A 14,585-nucleotide genomic window follows, 5' to 3' on the forward strand; every position below is an offset into this window, starting at 1 on the left:
GCTCCTGTGTGACCTTGGACAAGTCATATTACTCCCCTGGGCCTCAGCCTTATCATCTATAAAATAGGGACATTGAACTAGATGAATTAGAGAGTTACAATGGAGAGTGCTACTGGGTGTGGAGTCAGAAGTCCTAGTCCTGTGACCTAGACCAAACCATTTTCCCTCTCTCTGGACTGCTGTCTCTTCATCCATAAAATGAGGAGGCTGGCCTAGATGACCTCTAAGGTCCTATTAGCTTTAAATCTTTGATCCTATGGTCTTGACGGTCCCTCCCAGCTGGCTCTGAAATCCTTTGAAATCTGAAACAAACCTAATTTCTCCAGAAGGGCTATTAACTGCTGCCCTGGTTAAAATCAAGGACACTCCTTCAAAGGCTTCCTCCCCCTACCCTCACCTTCCATCCTCTACCCTCCACCCCACCCCACTCACTCATTGGGAACTTTAAACAGAAGCTCTTGATAATTTTCATTTTCCGGTTTGCTAGTTGTGACATTAGGCGATGATGGAACAGTGGCTTTCACAATGGGGTTAAATCTTATTAGCAGACTCCTGATTAGATTATATTTCACTGCAAGCCAGAGGGTGCTGAGCATCAAGGACAGCGGCACCTGTACACTGTAGGATACCCACAGAGACCCCCCACCCCCACCCCTTGGGAAATCACTACGAATCCTAACCCAGCCTGCCAGAGGCACAATAAAGAACTCAGCAGTCAGAACCTTAGCTTCCAACCTTGAGAACGTGTTCCGGGCATAATGCATGATACTGTCAAAGTCGTACGTCTCTCCCAGCGAATTCACCTCCCCAGCTTCCATTTTTAGGAAGTTGTACTCCTGACCTGAGACACAATGCACACTGTTAAGGTCCTTGGGAAAGCAAAGACATCATTAAAAGGGGGAGAAAATTGGGCAAAAAAAATCTTTCTGGTTCACAGTAAGCCCACACCATACACTCAAGTTGTGTGTGTTTAAATAAGTCTGAGATTTTCAACTGGAAAGAAAACCACAGATTCTTCCATCTTGCTCCTCTCTAACCTCTCAAGATCACTCTAAATTCTTCAACTTAAAAGAGATGAAACTGGTTGAGTTTAATTAGCTTGGACTAAATAGCAACTAAAGGAAAAGGCATCAGTCATACAAATGGAAGAACAGGGGAATAATCCACGAAAGGATAAATCTAACTCCTGGAAAATTACAAAGATGTTGAACAGAAGCTTTTTTCATTGATATCCTGTAAGACTTATTATATATTATACTCTCTCTCTCTACATATATGCTATCATTGTATTCAATATATATTACATATATATTTCCTTGAATATCATATATTCAAAAAAACATTTCCCAAAAGACAAATTTAAGTTGATTTGCTATATTTCTTCATGATTTAGATGTACAAGTCTCTCCACCTTGGCTACTCAGATAAAAGCCTCTTGGAAATATTTACTCTATTCCTACTTTATACAATTATACAATTGCCTATATAAGAGTTTTAGCTAAAAAGCAGCCTAGCAAAGTAGCACGCAAGTCTTGCAGCAGGATAATTTGGGTTCAAATTGGCCTCTAACACATATTGGTTGTTTGACACTGACCGGGTAGTTTTATCTTTCATTGTTTAGGGAAAATCTAAAACTACAGCTTGCAGAACAGTTATTGATCTTAATTAATGGAATTAATTTCCTCATCTAGGGATCTCTGCAGGACAAAACCACAGGTCTGGACCCAGACAAAGAGCAACTTCACTATATAGCTGATTCTTATAGATACATTATCCAAATCAGAAGATATGATCATTATGAAGGAAAATAAATAGATCCATTGTATAGGGTCCAAACTTGGAAATTTATCTATAATTAATAAGAAGACATGAATCCATCATATAGGATACTGGAAATAAAGAGTATTCTCTCCTTCCCTACTGCATGTTTCACTCCCATCATATTGAATGACTTCCAGAACGAGGGTCAGTTCCACTTCTACTTTATTGTCTCCCACTTCACTTTCTTGATTAATATTGGTAGGTCCTACCTATCAGATAGCACTTGAAAGCAGGGTTACCCTACCTTGCTGGATATTTTCTCTGATGATAGTTACATGCTGGTCTCGGTCAGGCCGAGTATGTTCATGCCAGAACCCAACAACATGGCCAAGTTCATGAGCCACAATACCAAACTTATCACAATTCTTCCCAATGGATATGGCCTGGGGACCTCCACCTCGGCGCCCAACATAGGAACAACATCTGCAATGATCAGGAAAAAAAAATAACAGGTTAGGGAGAAAGTGAGAAAGGTGCAAGTTCCAAGAAGAGTACTTAGAGATATTGAGAAGGGAGAAGGCATAGGTGAAAAGGAAGGACTGATGATGATTCCATTTTGGAACAAAGAATCACCACCTTTCCTCATCCCATTGTTTTTCTTAATGGACACAGCTCCTTTATTCAACTGAAATGCTTAGCACCAACATCAGACACATCAGAATTCATCTAATATTTGACAAAAACAATAAGAAAATTTTACTTTCTGGCTAAAAGAAATATATATACACACATAATATTTTACATAGATATATATAATATTACATACAATATGAATATATAGTACATAATTAATACATTTATACACCATAAATATTTATAATATCCTCCTATATTCATAACCTGCCCTTTCAATTTGAGAATCTAGTAGTAGATGCGGCATTTCTGGAATTGAACAGACTCCAAACCCAAGAACTAGAATGGTGTTTGGTAGTTAAAATACCTGCTTGAAGGGATGTTAGACTGTTGTTGGGGGTTTTTTGGGGGGCAGAGAGAATATAGAGGTGTGGTGGCTGGGGCAATAAACCATTTATCTAAGAACAATAAGAGAAGACTCTGGAAATGAGAATTCCAAGGCTCCAAGCTGTCTACAGTCTCCCTATTCGTTTTGGTATCTTCATTCCTTCTTTCAAACCTGTGTGTCTTTCTTCACTGTCTAATTGAGAATCATCCCACCAAAACAATCCTTCCCTGTCATTCCCCAAATATATACATACCCAAAATGCCTAGGCAGCAGGCAGAGATAGAGTTCTCATTTGTCACTTTTGGCATGGGCAGGAAAGATTGAATGCCTAACACATTCATTATATCATTCTCCAGGCGAGCCAGCATTCAACTCATCCCTCAGTGGATGATCTGAACTATTGGGTTACTCCTTGTATGGGATCATAGAATCTTAGAATGTTCAGATGTTTCAGAACAAAGAAATTGTTCTTTGTAGAGGTCAGACAACATCTAGAATTCTATATTTAATTCTAAGTGGCACATTTTAAGAAGGATATCATCAAATGAGAGTATGCCTAGAGAAGGAGGATGGTAAACTTTCATATACCACAGTTGGTTTAAATTTGATCCAATTTTTAAAAATTTAAGTGACTTGATTCATCTATAATCAAAAAACAACTAGATTTTTTTGGTTTCTCTTACTTACCCACATGTTCTGTAACTGAACACAATGAAACTTTCCTCATCTGTTCTCTCAATAAAGGTCACACAGGTGTGTTTCTCCCAGTGCCTCATGGCCTGTTTAAAAATGGCCCGCTGGCTTCCTAAAACAATAATGAGAACCACAGTACTCATTCATTTGTTACCTTGTTCACATCTGTCTCTGGTTCATTCCACAGCTGCACAAATATAACTTTGCCTAACGTGATTCTTGAGCTCATTTTCCAAGGAGCTACCACATAAGTATTATTGCTCCATAAAAGGCAACCTGCTTTGCTCGAAATTAAACATGACTCCATTAGATTGTAAACTACTTGAAGACAGGAACTATCTTATGTCTCTTTTTGCTTCCCCAACATTAGCACAGTGCTCACCACACAGTAAGAATTTAATAAATATTTATTGATTGATTGACTTTCCTGAATTTACAAACCTATAAATAAGAGTTTTGTGGATTAAACATAGCCATATACTTACCCAAATAGACAGAATTTCAGAGCTAGAAGAGACTTCAGACATCATCTAGTCCAATCACTCATTTTATGGACAAGGAAATGGGCTCAAAGAGTCTTAAGTAATTAGCCTGAGGTTATACCAGTAGTAAATGGAAGCAACAGAGCTTTAATGAAAATGATGAAGGCAAAGGGTTTTCAAAGAGATCTATAATGTTCCAACTTCCACTGATAATAAAAATGCCAGAAATTCCAACAGATCTTTTCATATTTTATTCCAACATGCAAAACCATACCTTGGAATTATGGTACCTGAGACAAAATAATTTGATGGGAAAGCATAGAAACAGCCTAAAATACTCCCAAGGTCAGTATGAACTGCCTGAACACTAATCCTGGGCAGCCCATGTGGTACATGTTCCCAGGGCTATATGCTTGTGTACCAGCTGCCCAGAACATCATACCAGTGCAGTGGTTGGGGAAAGGGTGCCAGGAGAGGGCAGGCAATTGAACCCTTGGGTTCATGTGCTGAGAAGAGGAAGCATGTCACCTGTCTAATACTGGCACCATGAAAAAGGGGCAACTATATCCCTACTTTACTGGGATCCTTAGACAAAACTCAGGTTAAAAGTCCAGAAAGTTACCTCAGTTCTCCTCCCCAATTTATACAAAAGAGTAATATAATTTTTTTAGTACCTTAAGGGAAATCCTAAGAGTAGTGGGAGCTCTGGCTACCCTACTAGCAAAAAAATCAGTAACAGTTTTATTCCTGGTTTCTTTGCTTTTCCAAGGACTCTAGATATGAAAAGGCATGAAAGTCCCTAATAAAAGACTATGTTCACATCATCTCTAATTCTGGCTTCTCGAGCTCTTAAGTTTATGCATTTAGGTTCCTTCCAGCAAATATGAAAAATTATTTGGGACAAGAACTTTGCAGAGAGGAGCAATTACAACGCTGTTAAAGAGATGTCTCAGCAACTAAAGAAGCCTTGCTTGCTTTAACTGATGTCAACATGAAGGCTCCAGAGAATGAACAGGAACTATTTGGGGGTGCAAAAGAAGGAAAGCAAGTGACTAGAGCTGTCCATTCAGGAAGATGGCATGGAGTGCTGAATAAAGAGCTAGACCCGGAAGATATAGGTGCAAATCTTGTTCCTGATATTTGTTAGCTGGGTGACTAAAGCAAGTTACTTAGTATTTCTGAGCCTTAGTTTCCTCATTGGAAAAATAGGAGTATGAAGGGCAACTAGACAGCTCAGTAGATTGAGAGCCTGGCCTAGAGAAACAGGTCCTGGGTTCAAATGTAGTCTCAGATATTTCCTATATGACCCTGCCCCATTGCCTGGCCCTTATCGCTCTTCTGCCTTGGAATCAATGCACAATATGGATTCTAAGATGGAAGGTAAGGGTTTTTAAAAAAAAGAAAGAGAAAAATGGGACTATTGATACATACAGTAGTTACCTCACAGCATTACCTTCATATCAAAATGTATGTTATATCATGATATATTATATAGACATATCAATTTAAAGATATATAGTATTATAATAATGATATATATTATAGAATATACTGTGATGCTAATATATAAATGATATGATTGCATATGAGCCAAAGACATCTAAAACGCCAGACCATTTTGCAAACCAAATGTAAATGCTAATTTTTATTGACATTATTATTCAACAATGGAAAACTGGGACTCATAGACAGACATTCAATTTATTGGCAAAAAAAAAATGAATTTACAGAACAAACTTTAGTTCTATCCTATTTATCAAGTTCTTGCAACTTGGGGAGGGCACTGACCTAGATAAGTGACACCAAGAAGCCATTAAAATACAAAATACTCTCAAACACCATATGTGTGAATGGGTTAAGAGCCATGATGACAAGGCACTTCCTGGGACAGGAAAGAACTCCAGATGCTGAAACGACACAGTTAAAACACAAAACCAGGGCCTTTCAACAAAACTCTTTTTATGTCACTCTCAGGAGGGTTCCAAATAACCCCCTCAGGTCCCTACCAACTCTAAGTTTCAATGAGAGTGGTGAGAACATGGGTTAGTGGGGAAAGCAATTTAGTGGCAAGTGAGATAGCTCTGAAATCAAGAGACCAGAGTCTGAGCCCTGGCTTTACCATTAATTAGCCATAAGACCACAAAGGATTCCTTTATGCTCTCTGAGCCTTGGTTTCCTCATCTGTAAAGTGGAAATAATCATACTGGGAAGATTGAATGTATTACTGAAAATAATGCTGAACGTAATAATGCAAGTAAGACTAAACATAATTCTAAAAGTAACACAAAGCCATTCTGTAAACCTTGAAGTTCTAGACACATGTGAGTGGCGATGAGGAGGATGGCAATGATGATAAAGACGGATAATCTAATTTCCAAAAATGTCCCAAGGGTACGCCGTTTTATCGATAGAGCAGACTGGAAGAGGGAGCAGGCTCCCTAGTCTCATTTAATAGAAGGGGAATGGTGTGTACAGAATCATAGAATGATGGACCTGCATGGGGTCTTGGAGATCATCTAGTCGAATCCCTTCGTTTTGAAGGTGAAGAATCTAAAGAGAAAGGGAGTATATAGTGGAAAAGCCAATGGATTTGGGGGCAGAAGACCCAAGTTCAAATCCTCTCTCTGTTATTTATTACATGTGACTCTGGACAAATCGCCAATTTCCTCATTTGAAAAAATGAGTGGGGCTTGGATTAGATGGTCTCTAAGCATCCCACCCCTTTCTAGTTCTAGATCTGTAATTCAATGGATTGCCTTTGATATCATTTGTTCTTTTAGTTATTCAATTAATATTAGATTTTAAGCTTCTTGATGAAAAGATTGTCTTCTGGCTTTTTTTTTTTGGTATCCCTAGCACTTAGCATAGTGCCTGGCACATAGTAAGTAGGTGCTTAATAAATGTTTATTGAATTCATTGTCTATACTGTGGAATCAAGGCACATTTAAAAATAGGAAAACCTTTCAGAAACTGAAATGATAGACGCAAAACACGGTTTTCAGAATAATTAATCTTAAGAGTTAGAAGAAGCCTCAGAGGTTGTTCTAGTCCAATTTATAACTGACCAAGAGTCTCCTTTAAAATATCCTCCCACAGTGGTCATCCATCCTTTGTGGGAAGACTTCCAGTAAGGAAAAGTCTATTACTTAAGTAGGTGGTCCCACTCTGGGAACGTGAGACATATTTCCTTTATAGGAAGTGTAAATGTAAGTAGCCTAATTAGTTAACCTTTAATTATAACCTTTGATGGACTTAGAGACAGGAGGCCCAGGGTTTAAATCCTGCCTCAGGTACTTACTAGCTATGGAACTGCAAGAGAGGAAACTGAAAAGAAGGTTGGAGGCAGCTTGGGGACAAAGTGGATAGAGAACTGGACCTGGATAAAGGAAGATCTGAGTTCAAATCCTCACAATTATCCTATGAGATAGATGCTATTATTACTCATATTTTTTCAGATGAATTAAGTACAACAAAGAGAAGTTAAGGGATTTGGCCAGTGACACACAGCCAGTAAGAGTTTGAGGCAGAATCTGAACTCGTCTTTTTAATACCAAGTCCAATATTTGAACCTCTTGGAAAGACTAAATTTCAGTTAGAGATGAGTGAAAATAAGGATGTAATTTTCTTTTCCCCATCCAAGATCCTAAGTGCCCTGACATCTGTCCATGGATCCCTTGGGAGTTATGACACACTGCCCTACATTGTGGATGTCAGAAAATCCTTCATCCTACTAAGAGTAAGCTCAGCTCCTAATTACCTGGGTCAGTCTAAGCTACAATTCTAACACTGATCCAGTCTCTTCTTGCAACAACTGACCTGTGAAATTTCCTCCAATGACATAAGGAATCACCCCTCCAGGCCAGATCCTCTCGGTCCTTGAAGTTGTTGCCCTTCGGACTCGGGGTGAAGACTCCACAGGTCCAGCCTTTGGGCCTTTTTTCTTGGGTCTCCGTAGAAGCATGGAGTTCTGCCTGCCACCTGAAAGACAGTCTCATCATTCCAGTTGTAGATATTTAAAGACAGCTGTGCCACTACCATGAAAGGGACTGGAGTGTCTAGCTGTCCCCAGCTCTGGGAAAGACCAGCAACTGCCTCCATGACTTCCCAATGGATGTTCCCAGTAGACATAGCCATCTCAAGTCTTGAGTCTTGTTTTAAATCTTCTCATAAACAAGCTAAAGTCCAGATTAACTCACAGGACTTCTAAGAAAATAGTGTGAGTACACCCATAGGTGGTCCCCTTTGCCCACAAAACACCAAAAGTGATTCCACTTTCTGAAATACTTAGCCTGTGATAAAAAGGAAATGTCTTCTAATCCTTATCTAAATTGGAACATTGAAATAGTTCTCATCAGTTCTGAGGAGAAACCCTTTTGATAACATTAGAAAAAAATGAAGTTTTTAATATTTAGAACTGGGTTATTCAATAACCCATGATGCTGGGGTTCCTGGCAGGACTGGGGTTAAAGTGAGGAAAACCTGAGTTTTAGTTAGTTTTTCATATTACACGCAATAATTTCCCACCTATTTCTGTGTCACTTTCTTCACTAGAAAATTAGGGGGTGGGATCCTTCTACAAGACAAATAATGTCTATAATACTTCCTCTGTTTCTCAGGTGAAAGTCCCAAATGGAAATATCAAGTCACAGGAGCAATTTTATACGATCTAGCCAGTGTGGGAAAATCTAAAATCGAACTGGGGAAAGACAAGGGGTATAATTTGCAGTGATTGGTTAGTGAACGACTGCTTCCCACTCGACCAGTGAGAAATTTAATTTCCTGAGGACTTAGCACAGGAAGCATTTGCAGATTAAAAATATGTCTAAACAGATGTTCTGCTTAGGCTGGGAAAAGATCCTAATGCAAATGTCATTATTGGATTTTCCTGGATTACTGTTATCTTGAAAATCAGAATCCAGTGTAATTTTATTTATTATCTCAGAATGCTCTGCATTTGGATTGGCACTAAAAGGACTTGGGCAAAAAGTAACCAATCCAATTCACCAATTAGACCCCAAACCCAAACATATTCCAACAGATCTGCCTCCTGAAGTAGACCCCAATAAACCCCGCCACACGACAGCTGCCATCGTAAGTCAACATTTCATTTCCAGTCTCAGTCCCAGGGGGGCCCCTAAATGGTACTGTGGCCTGGTCTCAGTTTTTCCCAGGTGAGCTCCTGAGTCTAATATTCAAGGAAAGTCTTCGCTGGTGAGAAATAAATACACCAGAAGTCCAGCCATCTGGACAAACCATTACAAACTCAAGAGGAGAAATCTCACAAATGCTCTGGCCAAATTCCTGTCTCCACAGCATGTGTGGAATAGTTCTGCTATAAAAGGTGGGCTTCAGGGGAATGGATTAGGAAACAACTCTTTTTCAAAGGCATGAGCAGGCAAAGGTTAGTCAAAAGCTCAAGTGGTATACCACTAATGGCCAACCGCCCCCCCCAAATGTTAACTTCTTCCAGTAAGGTTGAATGGCAAGTGAGGCTTTGCTCCCTTTCTACCAGTTTCCATCTCTTCAACGTGGATTCTTTTCTGTTATGCAGCTAAACACTGGGAGTTCTTAGAGGGAATTTCCTTTAAAACTACAGAGTGCATTCTTCTTATTAATATGATTATGGAAATCAGATGCTATCAAAATAGTCACAGCTTCATTTGGGAGCCTGTTTACACACTCCATTTCGTTAATCCAATTATAAACTCAAAAATGCATGCTGAGCTCCGAACTCCACGCAAGAGGGATTCCTCTAACTGCCAGGTGCCTCTGAGAGGAAGGGAGCACTTCTTATGGCTCCCCCAGAAAGCCAGGACCAGCAAAGCACCACAGTCAGGGCTGACAGGAGCTGAATAATAGACGGAAATAAACCCACGGCTGAGCAGGGGCAAGATGAATCCAGGAGGCTCAGATCCTTTCTCCTACTTGTGAGGTCTCTTCTTTATGAGGGGGGTAGAAGTTGTGATTAAAGGGGAATGTCTGAGTGACACACAACTTGTCTTTCCTTTAATTCAAATAAAAAAGGATCGCCCCAATTGGCTGGCCCAGAGAGCAGAGGGAGGGAGATGCTGTCCTAGCCTATTCCACTTTCTCTTTCACCTCTGGGTTCTCTCTCTGGACTTGTAGCGAGTATACTGGACACTCGAGAGACCTAAATGTCCTGGATGGATGAAACCGCCTTTGTTGTGTTTGTGGTCTTCTTCCATTCGAATGTGAGCTCCTACAGAGCCGAGGCAATCTTTACTTTTCTGTTTATATCTCCAGGCTTTTGCACACAGAAAGCACTTAATGAATGCTTGCTTATTTAGATACCACAGATATTTCCCTGGTCCTTTACCTATCCTTTTCAACTGACCAATGTCCTTTGGTGCATGCTAGAGTCCCAAAAGAAAGAACTATAAAGTGGGAGAAGTGTCATCTCTCCCTTTCAAAGGTCTAAGTCCTGCTGCTCTGCTCTAATCTTGATTTGGGTAATCAGGTATAACTAGACAAAATCCAGGGGTTTTAAAAGGCTGCAGCAGACTTAGGTTCTTCCGGTTGCCATTAATGGTTTGGCTCTGCAGCTGTTTGAACAGCTGTCATCTCTCTGTGTAGAGGTGGACAACTTGCTTTCAGCACCAAGTGACACAATTCCTTAATGTACTAATATAATGTATACGTGGATTAGGTCATAATATGTGAGTGTGGAACAGAAAGGAAAAGTCATTTACAGATAGTCCTGCTTTTTACTATAATGCATTCCAGAAAATGGTATAAGAAAGCAGAATGGTTAATAACAAAAAACAATAATATCAGCAATAATGATCTTTTTGCCCCAATGCTTACAATTACCCACAATCACCACAGGATCGGTGGTAGTTATCAGGTTAGAAGGCAAAATGTTCAATACATTTATATAAAACCAAAAGAAACTGGTTATTTTGATCAAGGTGGTGAAAACTGAAAGAGGAAATTTGGAAAAAAAATAAATGTCTAGGAAAAGTAGAAGGTGCTACCACTATTAAAAACTGGTTATATTGCTGAAACATTACATTGGAAAGTTTATATGAGAGTCTGGGAAGGGGAGGTGCTAACTCTTTAAAAGGAATCAAGAATCCATTCCCTTTTTTTCTTCTAAACAGATTAGAAGCTCCTTAAGGGTAGAAACTATTTGCATTCTTGTATCCCTGCCTCCTAGCATAATACCTTACACAAGGTGGTCATCCAATAAATATTTGTTGAATTGGACTGAATCTAATTGAACCAGATGCCTTTTGGGTTGGGGGACTAGCATTTCTTTTTCATTATTATTCTTTTTTCTCATAGGAAGAATTTCATGTGAGAATTATGTGCCTTGCCATTGAGACTGAATTTGTCCTTCCAGGAGAGTAGCTAAGTAGGCTTTATCACATTATTCAAGAATGCAATAGATGGGAAATGGTTTCTAAAAAGAGATAGCCTTCTCTAAAGACCATTTCTTGTGGTGGGATGCTACTGGCAATTAATATCCTTTCCTCTCCTTTCTAACACCAATACTAGGGAAGGTGAAGGGGCTTACATTATTTTATGTATGGCTTTAAGCACTGACAAATAGAAAATGAATTTGTTTTGACATCGTATAAGCATATCCCCATGGATCAGAGGCTATTAACTTGGAGTCCATGAACCATGAAGAGATTTCTAGCCCCTGAGCTGAGCTCTTAAGAAAACTAGGGATTCTTTCAGGCAGAGGTAAGAAGGAAATGCATCCTAGCAGCCACTTGTACAAAGATACAGAAATGGAAAAGAAATTTTATCCTATTAATATGAACATCCTTAGACCAAAACCTACCAATGTTCATGCATTATCACAGCCCACACCTCCTGTGCCATCAGTGCCACCTCTCTAGGTGGGGTACAACATGGTTTTTCATGAAATTGAGGATGTTTATTTCTTTAAGTGGCCCAGAGTGGCATCCCCAATCCACGAATTAACAGATTTACTTAGCCTTTTTCTGGCTGCCTAGCCTAGCCACACTCCAGCCAAGAGAATTCCCTATTTCTAGGATTCTGTGGTTCTAAAACAGAATATGTTTTTCAGTTGATAAAATAGTAAATAAAAGATACCCAAAGGTCTGGGTGGGGTACCACATTACCCTTTTTAACTTTCTTGGTACTATGATTGGAACTTGTGGCATTCAGCCCAATTTCATGAAGTTGTTCTCCAAGGCCACCTGAAAAGAAAGCAGAAGAAAAAAAGAAAAAAAGAATATCTGTGAGCACCAAAATGCTTTTCAATGGCATAAAACTATTACGAAACAAAAAATTACTAATTGGAAATGATCGTAAGTTCCACTATGCCTATAAAGATCTACCCCTGGTCTCTAGACTTAAGTCTTTCCACTCAATCCTGTCTTTTCAGGTATGGGTTGTCTTAGGGATCTCCCACTATGAGTTAGTCTACATTCCTGTGCTTTCCAGTATGCGTTGGCTTCAGTACCTATCTTTTCACTGGTATCCCTTCTAAAATTTTATGATTTTGTCCAAGAGAATTGCATATTTGAAGGATTAAGAAGGAAAAGATCATAAGTGATGAAGGTGAAGAGCGATTATTGCTTAGAGTTAGTAAGGCAGGGTGAAAATTGGGAAGGAAGAAAGCATTAATCAAAGACCTAGGCTAATCTAGAAAAAAAAGAGAATATCTTAAACAAATTAGGAAAACACAGGAAAGTTTACCTGCCAGACTTATAGATAAGGGAAAAATTGGGGGCCAAACAAGAAATAGAGAACATTACAAAAAATGAAAGGGATAATTTTGATTACATTAAATTAAGAAGTTTCTGTATAAACAAAATCAATGAAACCAAGATTAGAAAGCAAACAACCAATGAGGGAAAAATTAATAGCAAGTATCTCTGATAAAGTACTTTATTTCTCAATTATATAAAGGAATAAAATTTATAGGAATATAAAGTATTCCCCAATTGATAAATGGTCAAAGGATATGAACAGACAGTTCTCAGATGAAGAAGTTAAAACTGTCTATAGTCATATGAAAAAAGCTCCAAATCACTATTGATTAGAGAAAAACAAATCAAAGCAACTCTGAGATACTACCTTACACCTATCAGAATGGCTAATATGACAAAAAAAGGAAATGATAAATGTTGAGGAGATGTGGGAAAATTGGAATTATTCACATTTACAAAGAAGAAACTCAGAAAAGCTAAAAGATGTGGCCAATGACTTAGATGAATGCAAAGATTACTTGTCCATTAAATTTGTAGATAAACCAAAACTAGGAAGGATAACTAACACAGTGGATGATAGTATCAGGACCCAAAGAGACTGTGATGGGCTAGAGCCATGGGAAACTCTAATAAGATGAAAAATTTTATTAATAAGTATAAAGTATTATACTTGGGTACAAAAAATAAATGCTGGAAGTATAAAATTGAGGAAGTATCATTATATAAGTTTTCTGAAGATCTGGAGATTTTAGTGATCAGAAAGTTGAGCATCAGTCAATAATATTAGAACAAAAAAGCAAATGTGATCTTAAGTTTCATTAAGGGTAGTATATGTAGTATCTAAGACTAGGGATTAATCCTACCTTGAACTGCATTCAGTTCTGGGCACCACATTTTAGCACAAGCAGCAGCTTAGAACAGAATCTATGAGTTTAAATGGACCAGGCTGTCTTGAAGGCATATCACAAATCCCTCCCAAGCAAGCACTCAGACTAACAATACATCAAATATAGGACAGATTAACCTGCTCTTATCCCCCAAAAAGCAAAGTTAGAACTCACATCTGAACTGCAGATTGCCACAAGAACTCTCTTACCCTCTTTGGTAAGCCCCCACCTTCCGCTGAGACTCATTCTGCCTTCTAAATTTATAATACTATAGGGTCGAGTTCCCCAGCCCTCAAAACACACCAGGAGAAAACCCTGAAGGTTTCTAGAGATTCAAACAACTCATTCTTCCAGTAAGCCCAAGAGCCTAAACAGACCTCTAGAATTATAGAACCATCCTGGTTGGACCCTGTTTACCAAGCTCATCATACTGGTGAAGGACAAGGAATGGGTTTGATCATTCATATCATGACCACTTGTACCTTGAGGCACCCTCTCTCTGTCTCCAGTTTGGTCTAAATAAAGCTATAACTAGCAATTTTTACACTCAGGGCCCCAAATATGCCCTCTGATTATCTTTTTGAAAGAACAATTCAGGTCAGCAGGAGAGAGGAACAGAGAAAGAAGAAATGACCTGGGGTGATGTGTGCTATCAGAGAGATTCTAATTTTAATTATTTTTGCTAAACAGATGCTAAGTTTAATTTTTCTAATTGCTGAAGGACTGTAAATGCTGTTAGCAAACTAAATGTCAGCACTCTGGGACAAAGCTCTGTTTACCCTACCCTAAGAACTTCCCTTGAGAAAAACTGATCCAGAAACTCAACACTGTCCAGGAATTATTCTTCTGGTCCATAGGAATTCCTTCTTCCCTCTATCCAACACTATCATTCTACTGCTTCTCACATTCTTTTTTTTAAACCTTTACCCTGTCTTAGAATCAATACTGTGTTTTTGGTTCCAAGGCAAAAGAGCATTAAGGGTTAGGCAATGGGGGCTAAGTGACTTGCCCAGGGCCACACAACTGGGAACTG

At 38.9% G+C, this 14,585-nt stretch overlaps 1 protein-coding gene across 1 annotated transcript in view; it reads right to left on the reverse strand.

Annotated features, from left to right (window-relative positions):
- The window catches only part of TLL2 (tolloid like 2), a 174,917-nt gene that overhangs the window by 81,285 nt on the left and 79,047 nt on the right, over positions 1 to 14,585 (reverse strand). Inside the window, exons 3-7 of the mRNA XM_044662652.1 lie at positions 12,072 to 12,149; positions 7,774 to 7,935; positions 3,470 to 3,587; positions 2,066 to 2,244; positions 736 to 841 (exon numbers count right to left, since the gene is read on the reverse strand). Of these exons, the coding sequence (XP_044518587.1) occupies positions 736 to 841; positions 2,066 to 2,244; positions 3,470 to 3,587; positions 7,774 to 7,935; positions 12,072 to 12,149 (643 nt within the window). The remainder of the gene's footprint in view (positions 1 to 735; positions 842 to 2,065; positions 2,245 to 3,469; positions 3,588 to 7,773; positions 7,936 to 12,071; positions 12,150 to 14,585) is intronic.

Source organism: Gracilinanus agilis, chromosome 2 (assembly GCF_016433145.1).
Source record: "Gracilinanus agilis isolate LMUSP501 chromosome 2, AgileGrace, whole genome shotgun sequence".
NCBI lineage: Eukaryota > Metazoa > Chordata > Mammalia > Didelphimorphia > Didelphidae > Gracilinanus > Gracilinanus agilis.